At 34.1% G+C, this 21730-nt stretch overlaps 1 protein-coding gene across 1 annotated transcript in view; it reads right to left on the reverse strand.

The window, feature by feature from the left end:
- Positions 1 to 21730, reverse strand: part of LOC116738220 (low-density lipoprotein receptor-related protein 1B-like) — an 867486-nt gene that overhangs the window by 52235 nt on the left and 793521 nt on the right. The window contains exons 12-14 of the mRNA XM_032594108.1: positions 14193 to 14373; positions 7590 to 7809; positions 5489 to 5678 (exon numbers count right to left, since the gene is read on the reverse strand). Coding sequence (XP_032449999.1) covers positions 5489 to 5678; positions 7590 to 7809; positions 14193 to 14373 — 591 coding nt within the window. The remainder of the gene's footprint in view (positions 1 to 5488; positions 5679 to 7589; positions 7810 to 14192; positions 14374 to 21730) is intronic.

Raw genomic sequence — 21730 nt, forward strand, 5'->3', positions numbered from 1 at the left:
AAGACTGAGAAAACCAAGTACCATATGATTCCACTCATAAATGGAATCTTTAAAAAATGAATAAACAAAAAGCAGAATGAGAACTATAAATACAGAGAACAAACTGATGGTTGTCAGATAGGAGGAGGTTGGGGGTTGGGACCATGGGTGAAGGGGAAAGGGAGATACAGGTCTCCAGTTACGGAATGAGTAAGTCATGGGAATAAGAAGCAGAGCATGAGGAGTACAGTCAATGATATTTCAATAGCAATGCTAGGGGACAGATGACAGCTATACTTGTGGGGAACACAGCATAATGTATATAAACTTCTCAACTCGCTAAGTTGTACACCTGAAAATAATGTAACAATGTGTCAGCTATACTCAAAATAATAAAATATAAGTGTTTACAAACTTTAGTAACTTAACATTTGTTAATAAAGTATCTTTTATTTCTAGCAAATAACAAAATACATAAATCGTCACCACAAAGGAATACTACTGTTCTATTTTATCTAAATTTTCATCAGAAGGATAGGAGGGAAGAAATCCCCTTTTCTACATGCTTCTTAGACTCTTCACTTCTCCAAGTTTTATCATATGTGAAGTAAGAAGTCTCTATACCTAATATGAAATATATAAACTAATGGAGATTTTGTTTTTCCTATTGGATGGATAGACAGTCTGACTTACAGTTTGGAAGAGAAATTAGACTTCGCATTCATCCTAAAAGTTGGAAAAAAAAACAGTAAAGTGGGATCCTAAGTCCAGATACTGATTTCATCTAGGATACTTTCAGAGGAGTCAACTTTGAATAATGTCAATCAATCAGAGGAAAGGATAAAATGTTTCCTTTCTCTCTTTAGAGTTATATGCTCATTGAAAATTTGCCTTGCTTTGATGTTACTTTGTGTGTGGGATGCATGCATGTGTGTGCATGCACACACGCATGTTAACTGCATTAAGGCCTTAATTAGCCTTCTGGGTTATTTTTTGGTAGTGATTATTTCCAAAATGGAAATTTTGGAAAGATACAATTTGTGATGATGACCCTACCACTAAATATAAATCTTAGGGCACCTGGGTGGCTGAGTCGGTTAGTTGTCTGCTTTTGGCTCAGGTCATGATCTCACAGTTTGTGAGTTTGAGCCTCATATCTGGCTCTGTGTGCACAGCTCAGAGCCTGGAGCCTGTTTCAGATTCTGTGTCTGACTGTCTCTCTGCCTTCTCCCGCTTGCAGTCTCTCTCTCTCTCTCCACCTCTCTCAAAAATAAACAAACATTAGAAAAAAATATACAAACATGGGGGTGCATGCGTCCCTTCAAAACAGCATACCTGTATCCCTTGGATAAATGCCTAGTAGTGCAATTGCTGGGTTGTAGGGTAGTTCTATTTTTAGTTTTGAGGAACCTCCATACTGTTTTTCAGAGTGGCTGCACCAGCTTGCATTGCCACCAACAATGCAAAAGAGATCCTCTTTCTCTGCATCCTCACCAATATCTGTTGTTGCCTGAGTTGCTAATGTTAGCCATTCTGACAGGTGTAAGGTGGTATCTCACTGTGGTTTTGATTTATATTTCCCTGATGATGAGCGATGTTGAGCATTTTTTCATGTGTCAGTTGGCCATCTGGATGTCTTCCTTGGAGAAGTGTCTATTTATGTCTTTTAGCAGCACTACCACAATAGCCAAAGTATGTAAAGAGCCCCAATGTCCATTGATGGATAAACGGATAAAGAAGATGTGATATATATATATATATATATATATATATATATATATATATATATGTATATATATATATATATATACATACATACACACACACACACACACACACACACACACACACAATGGAGTATTACTTGCCAATCAAAAAGAATGAAATCTTGCCATTTGCAACTGCGTGAATGGAACAGGAGGCTATTATGGTAAGTGAAATTAGTCAGAGAAAGACAAAAATCATATGACTTCACTCATATGAGGACTTTAAGAGACAAAACAGATGAACATAAGGGAAGGAAAATAAAAATAATATAAAAACAGGGAGGGGGATAAAACAGAAGAGACCCATAAATATGGAGAACAAACTGAGGGTTGCTGGAGGGGTTGGGGGGGGCTAAATGGGTAAGGGGCAGTAAGGAATCTATTCCTGAAATCATTGCTTCACTATATGCTAACTAATTTGGATGTAAATATTTAAAAAAATAAAAAATAAAATTAAAAAAAATAAAAATATATAGAAATGGGCATTAGAAAAAAAATAACAAAAATAAATAAATATCTTACTAAACCTACACAGCAAAGTTGTTAATAAACATGTCATGCATTAATTCAAGATTACTGTGTCTTTATACTAGTGCTTTGTAATATAAAATCTCTGAATGCTGGGTTGTAGAATGTAGTCAAGAACTTTATATATAAAGTTTTGCATACATTTATCAATGACAAAACTACAATGACGGCAGAACAGACACACTCGTTTCCTTCTATCTAAAAGTATAGTAGTTATATGGGGTGCTTGGCTGGCTCAGTTGGTTAAGTGTCTAGCTCTTGATTTTGGCTCAGGTCATGTTCTCACTTGTTGGTGAATTAGAATCCCTCATTGGGCTCTGCACTGATGGCACAGAGCCTGCTTGGAATTCTCTATCTCCTTCTCTCTCTGCCTTTCTGTCTCTCTCAGAGCTAAATAAACTGTAAATGTATAGTAGGTATATACTTTTCATAAAATTGGCCACATAAATTAATCACATAAAAACACTTTGTGGTTAGACAAACCTGAATTTGAATCTCAGTTTATCCCTGGCTCATTGTTTCCTGAGAGCAAAGGGCACACATGCCTGATCCTTGGGATTTTCATATGCACAACAGGAATCTATAGTATCTACATTAAACATCTCTTGTGAGACTTAAATAATGTTTGACCCATCTCCTGGAAGTTAGAATTAGTTAGTTATTAGTTAATAAATTTCATATATTTAACATAGAAGCTAATCAATTATTTTTAATTCCATATAGGAAACTAGTCATCAACCCTTTTTAGATATTGCACTTAGTTTTGATGATCTCATTCTCTTAAACATGGGGAAAAATAAAAGTGTGCTTCTGAACCTAGAGAATAAACAGGTAAAAGTATGTTTGTAGTATACAATTGTTCTACTTTATATGAGGAATTTCAGGAGAGGATTATAAAAATTTTTCTAGATATCTAATATAAGTGAAAAAGAATTAAAGTTTATTAATTAAATCAGAAGAAACAACAGTAGCATATAAGAAAAAAAAAAGTTTTGGCCCTAAATCCCTATGCATTACTTAGGAATTCATTTCTAGGGGTAGCTTTCTGTTTAGTGTGATTATATATCTACCTTCCTGAAATTAGCTGCTTTATTAACAAGTAATTTGATAAGAGTCTCTTCTGATCTGGAGAGGTCAAATTAGCTGACTAATTTTCTGACACCAAGTCTAAAAGAGTTTAGATGGTACATTAATGACATTCCTGGATATTACTCATGGTATTTCTGAGGGGTGGTGTGTGTGTGTGTGTGTGTGTGTGTGTGTGTGTGTGTGTGTTAGTATCTATTGAGTGTATATATATTTTTTTTCACAGATACATGTATAAATACTACAAAAGTTTATACAATGTAAACAATCATATACTATAGTCTTTCAGAGAGAGAAAATATAAGGCTATATAATACTAGTTTATTACATTCCATGAAGAAATAGTGATCTGTCCCTATGGAGGAAATTGATTTTTTTATTCAAATGCAGCTATTTTATTCTTAGAAAAATAGTCTAACAAGACAGTATATAACCAAGTTTGTGTACCACTGATTATGTGTTTCTAAATACTTATTAATATTTAATATTCACAAATTATAAAGAGAAATGCCATTTTCTCTCTCATAATTTTCACTGAAATTATAACATGGTAAGATAACATGTCTGCATTTGAACATCTGAAAACTTTTTACTTACTTTGATTAATTTAGGAAAAAAATATTAAAAATTTAGATGCTAAGTCAGTTATCCAATTTCAATGTCTACTGACTAAACGAAAAATATGTTGTCCAGCATCCTTTCCATACCATATTACTATTCAAAAGATTTGCCTAACTAACAGTCAATCCTTGGCTACCAGAAGACTGGGTAGGAATCTAAGAATAATTGATTTTTTCACCTAAGTTTATGAAAAATAATCAATTTGCCCAAACACATTCTCTCAGTAAGACGGAACATAATGGTTTCTACAATAAAGGTTGTATAAACAGGTGAGTAATTAAGGCTAGATTTCCATTTTAATGTGCCTTTAATTGAAAATTTTTATAAAGCACTTTAAAAGCTTTGTCCATCTAAGAGATAGCTCTGAACAATTATATGTCAATGGGATCGTCTAGAACACCAGGTATATTTCCTCATGAAACATAGCAATAAGTTCCATATATTTTTATTAGAGGCATGTGCTTTGTTAATTGTGACACATTATTCCTTTGAATATTTACTTAACATTCTTCTATGGAAGGAAACATTAAAAATATGCCTCCTTATAGAGAAATGATAAGAAGAAATTAATTAAAAATGTGTGGGTGGCACTGCTCTAAGTAATCACAACAGTGATTTAATTCTTACGGGAATTTTATGAAGAAAACATTTCTTTGTTAAATCTTTCATGGTATGTCTAAAGTTTCAGAAGAAAAAGTGTTGGAACCTGGATTTAAGCCCAAGTCCATTTTACAGTAAGCCAGGTATTTCTTCTCTCACATGTTGCATAAATTTATTGAAATGTATGTTCATTTAACTTCCACAAGAATATCTCTAAATAAAAGAAAAAGTAACTATCTAGATTCATAACAAAAAGTCTTCCACATAATTTACTAAGCTTTTTTCTTTGCTTAATACCTAAATTCTGAGTCATGTGATTTGTAGATGGCCTAATAAATATTAATAACTCATGTAGATAAAATACACAATGATATTATGTGATTTTAAGTAGACATGCATATCGTGGTAGATTATTTCACTTTCATACCCTTTAAAATAATTAAACATTCTTTAAATCAATATGAAACTAATCAGATAAATACAGTACGATGCAGTTTGCAAAACTCTTTTCATTTATCACATATTTTAAAATATTTTCAAATAACATTCCATTCCCACTAAAAGTTTTTCTCACTTCTCACAATACTCTTGAAAAACATTAAGTGCATTTTTTTTTTACTTTAAATACTTTGAATATATCTTTTGTGAAAAGGACATGAAAAAGAAAGCATTTGGCAAAAACCTTGAGCTTCACTCAAATAAAATTCCCTGTTACTTGCTTAGGCTGTTTTGAACAATAAATAATAAATGTTTATGGTAACAAAGTCCAAGATTTGATTGACTTTGGAGTGACTAGACACCTTTTATCATAAAACATCAGTAACACTGTCAAAATAAAAGCTTTTGCAAATACTGTGAAGTATTATTTTATGTAAAATTCAGAAGCAATTTTATATGGTTTTTAATACCTTGTTGCTTCCGTGGATCATAAATCTGAAGCCCAAACAGGGGTGGTCTTTCGTGTCTCAGTAATGTCACCTCATTCGTTACCAAATCTAATTGAAAAATGGAACCATTCATATAATCAGTCCAGAACACATAATTCCCATGATGCGACAGTCCAAAAGGATGGTTCAACTCTTTCCCACTGTAAACAATCTGTAAAATATAAACACATTGTGAAAAATCTAAACTGACCTTTAGAAACATAACTATTTAGAGAAAATGGCATTCAAATAAGTATAAAACATAATGATCTAACATCTTAATATATTTTCCTTCAGTATATTTGAAAAATGGATTTCACAATGTGAGCATATTTTCCTATTTTTAGGACATGTTATTTTAGGGAGATTCCATTTGTATTTCACCCATTCAAATGCTCTCATATACGACATTACTTATATGGTGACAAAGTGCAAACATTAAAAGGACTGCCTGACACTCTTCCTTGTCTCTGTTCTTTATGATATTCCAGTATCATAACCTGGAACAGAAACTGATCCGAGTAATTAGTGTCATTATGAATATTGTGATATTGCTTATCCATACCCAAGGAATAAAACAGAGTCTTACAAAATTGGGAGTGAAAGGGATTCTCCTACCTAATTGGGCTAATGCAAATTGAAGAAATCTAGGAAATGACAGGGAGGGAGGTAAAGATTTTAATTTTGAACACAGAAACATTTATTAGTAGTAAGTAGCTAAACAAGATTCACTAACTTCAGTTTTGATTTTCTTAGTATATCCTTTATGTTCTAGTTGGCATTTTGTTGTTGTTTAACTGGAGCACTCATGTGATAAGTGCTGTTTTCACATGTAGGTTTGTAGAAGAGGAATAAGGAGTAACACCTCCGAACATACTACCTTTCCACCTTTCACCATTTATAAAATGATACTGTATACAGTATGAAAAATAATTTTGTACTCCACTTAATATTAAAGAATTGAATTTATCTAAATAATGTGGGGTTGGAAATTCCATTTTTGCTACTTTTATCTTAATTCTTCATATCACATTTTCATTTATTGAATAATCGAGACAGATTCTTACTTTTATTTTGTCACATCCATGAATGTTAAAATATGCTAGCCATTAAAATGTTATCTACATGGTGTATATATCAATTCCTTCAAAGGAATCATAAATATTTACTTGGCACCTCTTAAAGTATGTGACATTAGGTTAAATGCCAATCAATTTTACTATTGGGGAAAAATATTAAAAGCATGGTTAGAGTCAACCAAAGATTGAAATGGTCTTAGCTGATTAATGTAATATTTATTTGTCAAACAGAATTCATAATGTGGAGGCTTGGCCCATCGCGCAATCTTCCTTTCCAAAAAGAAGGAAGTATGGTATCATACTATTATTATGTTATCAATGGAAGCATTTTGATAATTTCTAGCATTCCATTTTCTGTTATTTAACTAAACAGGTGAAGTCAGTTCATAATGTTATATGCATGCAGGTTATTATAAGATGAAAAGTAGAGGTGATGTTTTGTCAACACTGCCTCTGTCAGACAGTCAACTCCATCTTCAATTTACCCAAGAATTTAAAAATCACTTTGCAATGGTCTTACCAAAAGAGGCAAGAGGAAGTTGATGTTTATTCACAGCAATAACCCTGAAGTTCAGTTCAGTTTCAATTCCAATGTCATGAAGTTCTTTATTCAAATAAATGCACTATAATTACTTTTTCATAATATATAGGTTAATTTTCAGCTGCAAATATTAAAGATATTTGAATAGAGTTGGTTGCTCGGTCATAGCAAACTCATCAATAATGTAGAAAAACTGCATTTTAAAACAGCCCTGATATCCTGAGAGCTTCTTTTTAAAATCCCACAAATCCTGGCATACCACAGTGAGCTGGCCTTGGTCTCCCGGAGGCAAGTGCCAGCTGCACTACTTAATGCTCAGCCTCCTTTAGCCACCCCACAGAGACTACTGGCAGCCACCTCAGAGGGGTAAAAATAAACTTGAAAGTATTTTTAACACAGCACAACAAGGCTCTGTGAAGAAGCAGCCTGTGAGTTAAAAAAAACAGCAGCATTTGTCTTTTACCTTCCTGTGAGTTCCATTCAAAAACACTTTTTCAATATGATCATAATAGGCGTCACACCAGTATAATGTGTTGGTGTGAAAGTCCAGAGTTAAACCGTTTGGCCACAGCATCTTTGAAGTCACAAAAATCTGCCGATTGAAGCCATCCATCCAGGCCTTCTCGATCCTTCCCACGCTGTCATCTATTTCATCTTCCTCCCAGTCTGTCCAATACATCCAACTAAGACATTACAAACGAGAGTGCACACATGTTATTTCAACGAGCCACCTTATAGAGGGACCCTTCTTAAGCCTGGGCACTTCCATAAAATCTAACTACATTCTGATTTGTTTTCCAACCAAATGCTCATCTGCCAAAGGGAGGGCACATCTGTGAGGTACTCAGGGAAGTACAGATGTGTTCAGTGAAGCCAGTCCATTTAGACACACTAGAGAAAACCACTACCACGATGACCATAATTACTGGCCTCATTCATTGTTTAATCTAAGAGTAAGTACCAAATATTGATTTTCTTTGGTGTCGGTACCAAGTTTGGAAATTGATCTTTGAGGTGTTACTATTTTTAAATGTTGCCCCTTTCATAAAACATACAATCAATTGTGTGATTGAAAAGCAGATTGACTGACATGAGAATGCATGGTGCTATTAATGATCTACTCCAGGCTTTATTTAATCTCAGATGAATTATTATTTTTGTAAGACAGGCAATTGGATTGCCTTTGTACTAAAAAGTATGACCATACTGGGTTTATCTGGTCAAGCCTAATTTGTCTTCCTGATGCAAATTATCTGTGCTTTATTGCTGCTTATTATTACCTCAAAATCCACAGAAGATGATTTAGCTGCACATAAGTTTAATAACATCAGGTTGACTGACCTTGAGATTTTGAGCTTTAATTTCTATCTCAAAAAAAAAAAGCTTCTGCCTTTAAAAACAAGTCTTTTGTGTAAGCTATAATAGTGGGAGAGGGGGCCTTGAGGGAATGTTCCAATTCCTTCATGATTAAGGTTAAAACCCTCCACATGTGTTATTCTAGGGTCATGTGAAAGTTCCGTAGTTATTAATTAAAGTGTAGGTTTCAATTCAGTTGCCTCATATACAACTTTATAAAGCTCTAAAGCTTTTCTAAGCTGCTGACCTTAAAAATGTCCATAGTAGATCCTCTTCCTTCCACATTTTGTGGACCCTAAAGAATTTCAGAGGTCATTTGGGAAAAATCTGTATCCATGACTAAAAATCCAATTGAGATCTAAACAGGAAGATTTGGAACAAGTGAGGATATAACACACCATCCATTATTTTTTTTTAATTTTTTTTTTCAACGTTTATTCATTTTTGGGACAGAGAGAGACAGAGCATGAACGGGGGAGGGGCAGAGAGAGAAGGAGACACAGAATCGGAAACAGGCTCCAGGCTCTGAGCCATCAGCCCAGAGCCTGACGCGGGGCTCGAACTCACAGACCGCGAGATCGTGACCTGGCTGAAGTCGGACGCTTAACCGACTGCGCCACCCAGGCGCCCCCACCATCCATTATTTTGTTCCAGTTCAAGTGTTTAAAATTCCCGTGACAGTTTACAATTATGTTGATATGTCCTTTTAGACATGAAAATTATTGATATTGGTGAATTTTATTAAGTCAAAATACATTCTAATCCTAGAAATAAACATGGAAATATGTTTATCTTGCTTGCATGTTCTTCAAGTGGTCTCAATATTGGGACAAAATTAGGAACAAATGAAGCAGTCATTCTAGTTGCTCTAGTCCTATGCTAGTTTGGTATGAGTGGTTGACTTCAACTGCATAAATCGAGTATGCGAATGAGAAATATGCAACTTTTTATATTTCTGTTAATACTTTCTTGAAATATTAAATATGGTTAGTCAATGCAGTTTTATTGTTGTTGCTAATTTACAACTTGTTAAAACTGCAATTATCTTCCCCTCTAGTTTTTCTTTTGACCATAGTGACACTCTTTTTCTTTGATTCTCCAACCCAAATTACACATACATGCAGACACAAGTATGGGTAATTCTGGATAACACAAGCATATTTTATGTTGTTTTGCTATTTGAAGAAATTGTTGTGATCTGATCCATTATCTAAGATTATCTTTATTCAAATAAAATATAAGATAAATATTTAAATAAGAGTGCCAATGTAACAAAAGCTACGTATGTGATTATCAATTTCATTATGCAATGAAAAGTTATATTGTAGAAGACTTATAATCAGTATGAAATGTGATGATTCCTAAACACAGAAAATAGGAACTATAGCAAGCAGTAACTAATATAAATTATTTTTATATGTGTGACTTGGGTATTCATTAAATAAATATTAGATTAAGCGAGCCTTCTGCTAATATGGCAAGAAAAATTGCACCTCTATTTTTCAACTCCTGTTCAAATACAATTATTTGATGAAGTCTATCTCTAGCCTCTCTGTCAAAATAAGGTCTTTCCATTGTTTCCTTGTGACATTTTTTAGTTATTTTATAGTATTTATTGCACTTATGCCCTGTATTATATTTGACGTGTCACATGTCATATGCTTTCAATTAAAAATTAAAATAATTAAGGTCAGGGATTATTTCTTATTCATAATTGTATCCTACACACTAAGCTTGGACTATTGATGTTAATAATGTACCCCAATTAAACAGTATTATGTGGTGGACCCTAGAAATATTTAAGTCCTTAAGCACTTCTCTGCCATAAATTTCGCAGTTAAAAAACTCAATTTAGTGTTGCCATAACATCTAGCAGTTAACTAGAGAGCAGGTACTATTAATTGAGATAGGGATACTGGAGATCATGTTTGAGGGAAAATATGTGCTCAGCTTTGGACACATTTACTATAGATAATATTTTGATGAGTCAGAACTGAAGATGCAGTTTTCTAAGTTATTGACTTTAATTATGAAGGGTGAAATTATTGGAACAGAGGGAATTCACCTGTAGCTATCAGCTTGAGAAACATGCCATCATAACCAATTCCTCCTCCAGCTTTATCCCCATTTCAACAATTGTTGAGACCTGCCAACTGTATTCTTCCAGTGTCTCTTTTCTGTTCCTATTACAAATGCCACAGTCTGTCTCTTATCCCTTTTCAAAGGGAACTCCTAACAGGTTGTTCACATATGCCTGTCATATTGCTATCACTTGTCTTCCTAGGTCACGAATTAAAAAAAATGTGACTTTTATTCTCAAAACCATCTGATTACTCTGTTGTCAGAAAAGAAAATCCCATCTTTTAATCCCAACATTGAAGGTTTCTGCATATTTCTAATTTATTCTCTATGTTCCTTCACATGCCCTCTGCTTTAGGCTTAATGAACTTATCTCATCTCAAAATGGCCATTAACGTCCCTGCCTCTAAACAAGTATTTACACTGTCCCTTCAGAGGACAGTGACTAACCTTATGACTGCACATCCTAAGACTCTGAGACCAAATCTACTTATCTGCGAATCCTATTCATTGTGTAAAGCTCAATTCTGAATTAAAAACCTCAAGTATTTTTGAAGAACATTATTTCAATTCTATTTTATAATACAGGTAATGTGTGTGTGCATGCACACCAAGCACATTAGATTTCCTACATGGCAGTTAATAGTATATTTGAATAAAGAATTATATGAACATGTTCATTACCGATTCTGTAATTGTTTATAAATCTCTGGATGAAGTAAATCTCTAGAATGAGTAATTTTGTTAATAGGCTATTATGGTAGAGAAACCCTGTAATGCTCTCCTTCTGTGTATGGCTGCAAATAGATATTATGGTAGAAAAACATGTTAATAAATCAAGCGTCTTATTTTGTAATGTTTTGTATAAAGTTACACTGTGCTATTTTATTTTTTTTTATTTTTTTTTTCAACGTTTATTTATTTTTGGGACAGAGAGAGACAGAGCATGAACGGGGGAGGGGCAGAGAGAGAGGGAGACACAGAATCGGAAACAGGCTCCAGGCTCTGAGCCATCAGCCCAGAGCCCGACGCGGGGCTCGAACTCACAGACCGCGAGATCGTGACCTGGCTGAAGTCGGACGCTTAACCGACTGCACCACCCAGGCGCCCCTACACTGTGCTATTTTAAATGGACTTTTCCAAACTAAAGTTTCTTCTTTTTTAAAAAAAAAATTATATTATGCTCAAGCAATAATTGGGACAATTAAATTCACATGATCCCAATTCTACTTCTATGTTCCAATCCATTCTCCCCAGGAAAGTCAGATTCGATTTTTTAAAATATAAATCTGATTCTCACTTCCACATTTTACCCTGCACCGAAGACAAAGTACAAAGCTGTCATCCTGGTGGATAAGTGCATCTCCGTCACTTCTCCCCTTGTTATCAATGGTGCAGCTCCACTGTCCTCGTTGCCATTCCTCACATTCAAGCTTTTACCCAAATTAAGATCTTCAAATGCACCATTTTCTTGATCTGAAATCCTCTTTCCCTCACTCTCCATTGCCAAGTCCTTCTCTACGATTAAATCTTGGTTTAAATGATGCCTCCTCAGGCCTTTCAGCAAACCTACTGAAATCAATCTCTACCTATTAGTCTCCATCATGTCATCCCGTTTGTTTTCCTCCTCCATTCTGGACTGTTGAAATTATGTTAGTTGCCCATTGGGCACTTATTTCTCATTCTATCTACCTACCCTCCACCTCATAGACAACAGAAAACGCTTCATAAGGATTAAGGTTATGCCTGTTTTATTAACCACTGTATACCCAGTGCAAAAGTCTGGTGTAGTATATTGCTAGGAGAAAAAAAAAATGTGTGCGTGTGTGAGTGTGTACAAATATATGTGGTTTTCAGGTTGGTGCATAATAGCAGTGTTCTATTAGAAAATGTCTGATGGAAGAGGTAGAAGAGTCATTCTTTGTAGCACTAGAGCAAATACAGAGTCAGCTAGTAGATATTACAGAGATGCAGACATTGCGTCAATGAGTCAATTTGAGTTGCCCCCAAATACTGTCAACTATGTAGATGCTATAGGTTTCAAATCTAAGTTGGATGCTTGTCTATTAGAGAAATACTGGATGAGATTCCTGAATAGGAATTGAGAGATGGGACTAGTGGCCTCTAAATTTCCTCCTAAATCATATGATTCTATGACTTCCATTTTTGTGTCATCTGAACACCATGAAGACTCTAACTATCACAAAGTATTTCTCTAACAGAATACTGAGAACAAAGATGCTGTTTTAAGATATCTTGCTTCAGGAAGATGTAGAAGATGTGTGTAATAAATAGTTTCTCAGATTGCCTTGATTTAAAGGTCAGATAGATGGTTTGGTTTTAAAGGCCAGGAATAGGACAGATAATTACAGAATTCACACATAAAATCACTGAAATTATAATTATGTCTTATAAAAACACATACAATGAGTTCAGCCACTGTTTAAATGTCAGTCAAAGGAAGCACCATAATTGTGTTTGGAGCTATTCTCAACACAAACAATTCTAGGAACTATAATCTGGTGATCACAGTTTATAAGGAAGCCACATGTTTCCTATTCAATGAAGTATTTTTTGTATGTGTGTAGTAAGGTGTAAGGTATGTTCATTTTGTGATGCTAGTCTCAAACAGTGAAATATAAGACATGGGGTTATAAATGTCACATATAACAACTGCACTTTTAAAATATGTAATCTATTAATTTAATTCTGACATTCTGTTAGGAATGTTCATAGTTTTTTAATATTTCTATATGTACAGTGTTGTTTGTGTTCAGGTAATAGCTCTGAATACAAATAAAAGGAAATAAATTTACGTGAGTATTGCATAAACTATTCCATCCTAAAACACGTGGTACATACCTCAAAATGATTTCACTCTATGAAAACTATGATAATGCTAAAATTATGTGATTACTAACCTAGACTAGTAAAAATTAGTGCAGTATAGAGGTTATGAGTAAATTCTGGGATATACTGCTTGAGTTTAAATATCTAGTTGGTCACTTAATAATTGAATAATCTTTTGCAAATCAATTACCTTTTTCTTCTTTATAAATCAAGGATGAAAATTGCAACTAATTCAAAGGATTATTGTGAGAATTAAAGGAAAGGAGTATAGTGAACCTATCTAACAAAATGCCTGGCTCACAGTAAATGTATCAAAAAATATAAATAAAAATCTTTGCTATTTTATGAATACATTAAATTTTAATGCCCTTTAAAAATTAAATTGATTGATTCTTTCAATCGATTATTTATCTTGGTGTCAGGCAGTCTAAAATGGAGAAGTATGGTCTTTATCTGAGTACATCAAGTAAATATATCCTTTATACAAATAATCTGTTTATTTCAGTTAAATGTATTTTGGCACATTTAGTTAGCATATTTTCTGTAAGAGAAAATCATTAAATGAGTAGCTTTCCCAATCAGGCCATTCATGTGTGAATTTAAATCAAACTTACCGCTACTAAATATAAATAAATAAATATATTTATCTTCCGCTACTTATATAAATATAAATATATTATATATAAATATATATAAATATAAACTAAATATAAATAAATAAATATATATAAATAAATATATATATATCTTCCTCCTATTAGGCTAATCAAATATTACGTACCCATTAACAGGATCCACCACAATCCCTCTGGGATGGGACATTTCTCCCTCTAAAAGAGTCTTCCGACTCTGAGAAGCTTTTTCTAGCCTGGCCACATTAATGGTCTTCCTATGGCCATCATTTGTCCAGTAAAGGTTATTTCCGATCCAGTCCACAGCAATTCCTTCCACATTATCAAGATCTGTAAAAAGCAAAAACAAGAGAACAACACATTTTACAACAGTGCCCACTACTTATGTTCTACTTAATAAAATGTTTAATTTAAAGAGGAATGAATTCTGATTCTTGGATTCTTTATAGGTTGTTTTGGAAAACATCACCATTCCACATAATATTTTTCAATTTTACTTTGAACGCCATTTTATGTGAACAGCAGATCCTCTATATTTTAATTGAAATAGTGATCTGGAGAAAACGGGAAGTGCCAACACTTTGAAGTGAAAAAAGGGAAATGCCAACACTTTAAAATGAAGGCTTATTGTCTATTATCACGCAAGAAGTGGTTGGATTAGAATAAAAATCCAAGTCACATTATCCTCAGTGTAGAGATCTTTAAAACTGCATTATTCCTCTGGTGAGTCCTGCCCTTGCTGTAAGTGATGAGAGCACAAAAGGGTAAACATTCTCAGAACATAGATACAGACTATTTAGGGGAAAATCTAGTAATAGGAACAAGGACTATGTTCAAAAAGTAAACATATTCAATCTTGCAATATGTAATCTGAATAATCAAAATAATAAGGGGGTGGCACCTGGGTGGCTCAGTTGATTGAGTATCCCACTCTTGATTTTGTTTTAGGTCATGATCTCACAGTTTCATGAGGTCAAGCCCCACCTTGGGTTCTGTGCTGACACTGTGGAGACTGCTTGGGATTCCCTGCCTCTCTCTCTGCCTTTCCCTCATTTGTGTGTATATGCATGCACGTTCCCTCTCTCTCTCTCACTCACACAAAACTGGACAAATTTTTGGGATGCTTGGGTGGCTCAGTTTGTTGAGCTTCTGACTTTGATTCAGGTCATGATATCGCAGTTGGTGAGTTCGAGCCCTGTGTGGGGTTCTGTGCTGACAGCTTAGAGCCTAGAGACTCAAGCCTGCTTCAGATTCTGTGTCTCTGCCCATCCCTGCTTGCACTCTGTTTTTCTCTGTCTCTCAAAAATAAACTGTTAATTTTTTTTAAATGGATACACTTAAAAATTATTTATAAAAAATAAAATAATAGGAATGCCCTCTTGCCAAGAGATGAACAGGTCCAGCAGAAGCACATCTCTGAAAGCCCAGAACAGGCTTTCATCATGGAACTGCATGAACAGTAAATCTCAAAGAAACACTAAAATATTTCTCTATATCCTAGACTTATACTACAAAGGATACTATTACAGCCTTCTGTAAGATACAGGCAGTGATAATCCAAAGGAATATTATTCATATATAAACTTATACGAGTTCAACTAATTCAAACGCTTTACAGAAAGGGAAATGCCAACACTTTATACTCAAAGCTGATTGTCCTTCATCACTTAAGTAGTGGCAGAATTAGAATAAAAATACAAGTCAGTGATCCTCAGCATAGAGATCTTTAAAACTGCGAGATCTTTAATTCCTGTGGTGAGTCCTGCCCTTGCTTTTTGCCATTTTATGAACCACATTCCGAACTGTTCACGACATTCTAAGGATAGTTCACTTTTCTAATGCATGAGAAATTACCGGGAACTCCTTTTCTTCTCTTGAAACCAAGGAAACCTTTGTCTCTTTTTCCTCCCTGGTATGAGGTAGAGAACTGCAACTCATGGGGCAAAGCAGTACATAGTAATACACTAGAGACAGAACTGTGCCTTCACACACCACTGGCACATCTACATGCCATTCCCTCATTTGAACATGAAGTAAATGTTTACTATTATCATATTTTTTAATCACGACCCTTCTGGACTTGGAGGAAAATAAGATTTTCTTATGTGACCCTTTCTGCTCATCAGCATAGGCCCTGACTGAGGATGACTAATACAATGTGTGATTTGATCTAACTGAAAATCCCATTATAGTGAATCAGATATGTTTTCTCAATTTCACTAAGCTATCTGCTTCATTACCATCCAGGATGAGTCATTTTCACAGGTTAATTGTGTCTATGCTTAGAAAAAAAAAAAAAACTTTAATTTTGTCTTTGCCATATCGACACTTAATTTTCCTGAGCACTTTCCAGCTCTGGAATAATGGGAAAATAATAGCTGTTTATTCTTTTCCTTTATATCTATCGTAGTTTGTGGTTGATTTTTATCTTGTTAGTTGGTTTTCAAAAACTGTATTACATTTGAAATCCATTCCAGCATGGACATTTCCATCTTCAATAGCCCTATTATTTTTATAACTTTTCCTTTTGACATCTAACTTAACAATTTTTATTCATTTTTCATTGGATGCAGTTGCAGTACTATCTGGATTGAAATTTTGTTGCTGACACTTGGGTAAGCACCTCAGTCACTCTGATCTTTAATTTCTACACTCATTAAGTGAAGATAATAGCACCTACACCAGAGGATGATAACAAGGGGTAACCTAGCTACTGCATGTAAAGCACTTAGCATACCTGCAATATTGTAAATTCTCAGTATATGATAGTTTTTACTCATTTAGCGGATAAAAACAATATTCTATATATGTCCTGACTCTTTTCCTTATGACTGTTACTTGATAGAAATATACTTTATGTTTATCTCCCTTAAAATTATGATTTAATATTTCCTTGCATTGTGACCAGTGGCCAACTTTAACTAGAAATAGTATACGTAGAGTCAGTTGTGAATACATAGTGAGAGTGAAATGGAATTGAATTTCAAAACTGAGTGAATCCTGTTCCCAATTGTGTTGTTTGCTTTTTCTTTGGAAAATGAAATTCTTGAACAGCATAAAGTAGTGATTAAAATTACAAGTTCTGGAATTACAGGGCCTAGGCTCTGCCACTAATGTTATCTCTAAATTGCTTAACCTTTCTACTCTTCAATTTCCTAATCTTTAAAATAGGTGTAATGTTAGTGTTTAATTCATAGGATGGTTTTAACATTAATTAATATATGTAAAATACATAAAATAATGGTTGGCACATAGTCAATGTTACATAAATATTATTATTAATATATTACTAATAGCATAATTTTCACTATATCCGTCCCTTTAGCTAACTACCTAATCTATTAAGATAGCAAGGAAATTATTAGCTTAATGTTTTTTAAAGATGTTTGGATGTGTGTGTTTTGTTTTTCTTTCCCATGTGGGTGAAAATGAGGTTGAATACAAATTTTAAAATAAAGAAATTCCTAAGAGTCTACGTGCAAATTGGAGATTTTTTTAGCCTGTCTTTAACAGGGTGTTCTTTTGTAAGAGCCTCAAAGTGAATCCATTTCTCAACAAATATACATTCATGAAGAAAGTATTCTGACTCCATATCATATCGTATCTTTAATTAAACTAAGACTGATGGAACACTAAGACCGAGAATATTGGTTTAATGTACATTTTTTTATTTCAAGAAGCATTGGTTGGAATCTGAGATGGACTACTAAGGACTTTAAGACCAAAAATATTTCAACAAGGTGATCAGGACATATGAAGGTTAATGTCACTCAAATTTCAAACAAACATAGATGACTACAGAGATATGAATTACCAGCTTGAGGAAACATATGGCTGTTCAGATGTAAGAAAGGTGAAGTTGGTAAAATTTGCTAGAGTAAATTGCCTTGATATCTTTGGGTAGAGTTCAAGTATTCTACATTGTAAAATCAACATTCACTACTATATTGTTATTGTTATTATATAACTAATATCAAACAAAGATTACAAATGTATTTTTTAATCTGCCAAAATTTCCCTTAAGTTTAACAAAATGCTCATTTTCATTTATCAACAAGAGAGGACTCTCAACATGCTTGTACTCCTTCAAAAAAGATTTCAGATAATGTTTTCTTATAATTTTTTTATTAACATATCTACATGTTCCATTCTAAGTAAAGAATTGAGATATTTATCCATATACTTCAGATTAAAAATGGACCTTTTAATATACTCTGTAAATACTTAAGATTAACATATTGTTTTGGTTCCAATTATTCAACTTCCCATCATTTTTCTTTTGGAAACTTTGTTCTGGTATTTTAAGAATAATTTTTATAAATGGGTGTAATATATGACTAGTCTGCTAAAAAACATGCACTCATCAAAAACTAGACTTTTCACTTAAGTGAAAAATTCTTGAATATTTCCTATAGGTGATATCTACCACTAAGATAATGAGGATGAATAAAGGATAATACAATTTATGTAAATTAAATAATTATTTGGATTTTAAAGAAATAATTAGGTAAGTTATTTCAATTAATACCCAGAATTAGATAAAATAAACATTTTTAAAAGACTAGAGAAAAATTTCTAACACTAACATCATTGCAGGCCTGATTTTTAGATTTTACACATTTATGGAACAGAAGAGGATTCAAGTTTTATATACTTAAAATTGTTTACTTTTAAAATTGGGTCCAATTTTTTTTTAAAGAAACGCAATGGGTGTGGTCAGTGATGTTAGTTTTGTTAAGGTGCATAGATGGAATCTCCAGAATAATCCATGAGTCTTGATCTTTTACAAGAGAATTGGGATTAACGTAATAAGGAATTGGAAATTATACACAATTGCCATCATAAAAAGACAATGCCTATATTTTCCCAATATAGCCAAGATTTTCTATTCTTAATGCGAACATTATTTTTTGGGGTTGGAATGAAGCATTACAAGAGTGTGCGAGTGCAGAGGATGATCATGTGCCTTAAATAACTGCATGTGCAGCATGTAACGTAGATCTGCCTAGGGCCGAAGGTGCCTTACCTTGCCTCAGAGTCAGCACTTGGACAATTCTCCTGCCTCCTATTCATGTAGTTCAATTAATCAACATCCTCTTTGTGTATTTCAGTGTGGCCTGAGGCATCTCAACTTTTATGTTTCTGACATGAGTGAATGAAGTTGATTTAATTATAGCGTGGCAATAAATTTTGCCTGCTAAATTCCCTATCTCCTGGAGATGCAGGAATCTTTGGCTAGACTGAAGTTCTCTTTATCACCTGCCCTCCATGGCCAGCTGAGGCTGATGTTCTCATCCTCATTTTCATTCCAGGTCCTTTCTCGGGTCAGTTTAGAGGTCAGAGAGAATAAATACACAAACTACTCTCAATCAGAATAAAATACTTTACTGATGTATTTAAAGAGAAATGTAAATTGCATATAGGGTCTTATTTTAAGATGAAAAGAATGTATTAAAATATAGCGGTTTCCTTTTTTTATTATCAAAAGCATATTGTTGGTTTCAATTTAGGAGGAGAGTGTCACAGACTGTCTCTCTATGGCATTCAGATATTTCATCTTTGATGCAGTGATGAGCATAGAAGAGAGTAAAGAAAGCACCACAGTATTCATCATAGTTACTAATAAATGATAATCTATCTAAATGATAATCAAATGGAAGGTTTCAAGAATTATTAAGAACTGAGTTTTTTCCCCTACTTTCAAGCTCACAACTTAGCCCAGTACTGTTTCGTGGATGATGCTAGAAGACACAAGACGTGTAAGTCAAAATAAAGGACTTTATTACTCACAGCATAGAAAGTAGCATGGTCATGAGCAAACTGATACCAGTTTCTTTTACTCCAAAGTCCCGTGGGGATGACTGGGTTCAGCCCACATAGATGTGTTCACAAACAGTGAGTTTGTGAAATAATTCTGAAGTTAGGAAACCCAAATCTTTTCTAAAGGGCAATAAACAGGACTGTCCTGTATACTGTAGGGATAAACTAACTCTTATTCCAAAGCTCTTTTCTATACAAAAGTCCTTGAAAGAATATTTCTGAATAAAAGGCAATAATTGTCTCACTCTAAGACATGCAGAAATGTGAGTGATTCACAGAGAAATATCTCCCAAGGAAAGTCACAGAAGTCATAAATTGGTAATCTTTAATAAATGTAGACAGATGAGCAAACAGGTTAGCATGAAAATGACCACCACTAACAAACATTTTAGCGTTCTGTGCTATTATTGCTCTTATGGGAATTATTTATTGATTTATACTACCACATCTTGAAGTATTTTGTTCAGCCAGCCATATGTGATCGTTAATTTTATGAGTCAATTCGAATAGGCCAAGATATACAGATACCTGTTTAAACTTAAGTCTAGATATTGCTGTCAAGGTAATTTTTTAGGTGATTAACATTTAAATCCATATACTTGCAGTAAGGCATATTACCCTCCATATTGTGGGTTGGTGTCATCCACTCATATGACATTAGAAAAAAAACAAAAACAAAAACAAACACAAAAAGACTGAAGTCCCCTGAGGAAGAGGGAATTAAGTTTCTAAATTATCTTCAGACTTCAACTTTTCCCTGGGTCTACAACCTAGCTGACCATCCCGCAGATTTTTGACTTGCCATCCACCACATTCATGCAAGCCAGTTCTTCAAATTACATTTTTCTCTCTTACTCTTTATGTGCACATCCTATTGGATCTGTTTCCATGAAGAACCTAATATACCATTACCGTGCCAGTCATCTGGAAATGATTTTGCTAAATGCTTTAAGCAAAAGAAATACACTCTTCACATTCATTCCTTATTCCTTTCAAATGAAACTGGAAAGTACACACGATTGAAGGGCAGAGATAATTTCATTTTAAGAATTGCCTTACAAATCAGCAGTGGGTATATAGCTCATTTTTACATACTACACTAAAAGTTGTAAATAATATCAGAGTTGTGTTCTAAATATTTTTAAATGTTTTTATTTTTTGTAAATTATGATATTTTCACATCTTTACAAGAACCTTTCCAGCTAGGAGGAGACTGCCTCTTCTAGGGATAGCCAATTCTTAGAGACAGCAAAGGGCCCAGCCAGGAATATGACTTTGATGTGAAAACTAACCAACCCATTTGGAAGAACTGATTCGTTAAAATGTTCATATTTCCCAAAGCAATCTACAGATTCGATGCAATCCTTATCAGAATACCAACAGCATTTTTTTTTTAATTTTTTTCAACGTTTTTATTTATTTTTGGGACAGAGAGAGACAGAGCATGAACGGGGGAGGGGCATAGAGAGAGGGAGACACAGAATCGGAAACAGGCTCCAGGCTCTGAGCCATCAGCCCAGAGCCTGACGCGGGGCTCCAACTCACGGACCCCGAGATCGTGACCCGGACCGCGAGATCGTGACCTGGCTGAAGTTGGAGGCTTAACCGACTGCGCCACCCAGGCGCCCCCCAACAGCATTTTTTACTGAACTGTAACAAATAAAACTAAAATATGCATGGAATCGCCGAAGACCCCAGATGGCCAAAGCCATCTTTAGAAAGAGAAACCTGAAGGATCACAATCCTGTATTTTAAGATACACTACAAAATTGTAGTAATCAAACAATATGGTACTAGCATAAAATCAGACACATAAATAAACTGAACCTAATAGAGAGCCCAGAAATAAACCCACACTTATATGATC

Source organism: Lynx canadensis, chromosome C1, assembly GCF_007474595.2.
Source record: "Lynx canadensis isolate LIC74 chromosome C1, mLynCan4.pri.v2, whole genome shotgun sequence".
Classification (NCBI taxonomy): domain Eukaryota; kingdom Metazoa; phylum Chordata; class Mammalia; order Carnivora; family Felidae; genus Lynx; species Lynx canadensis.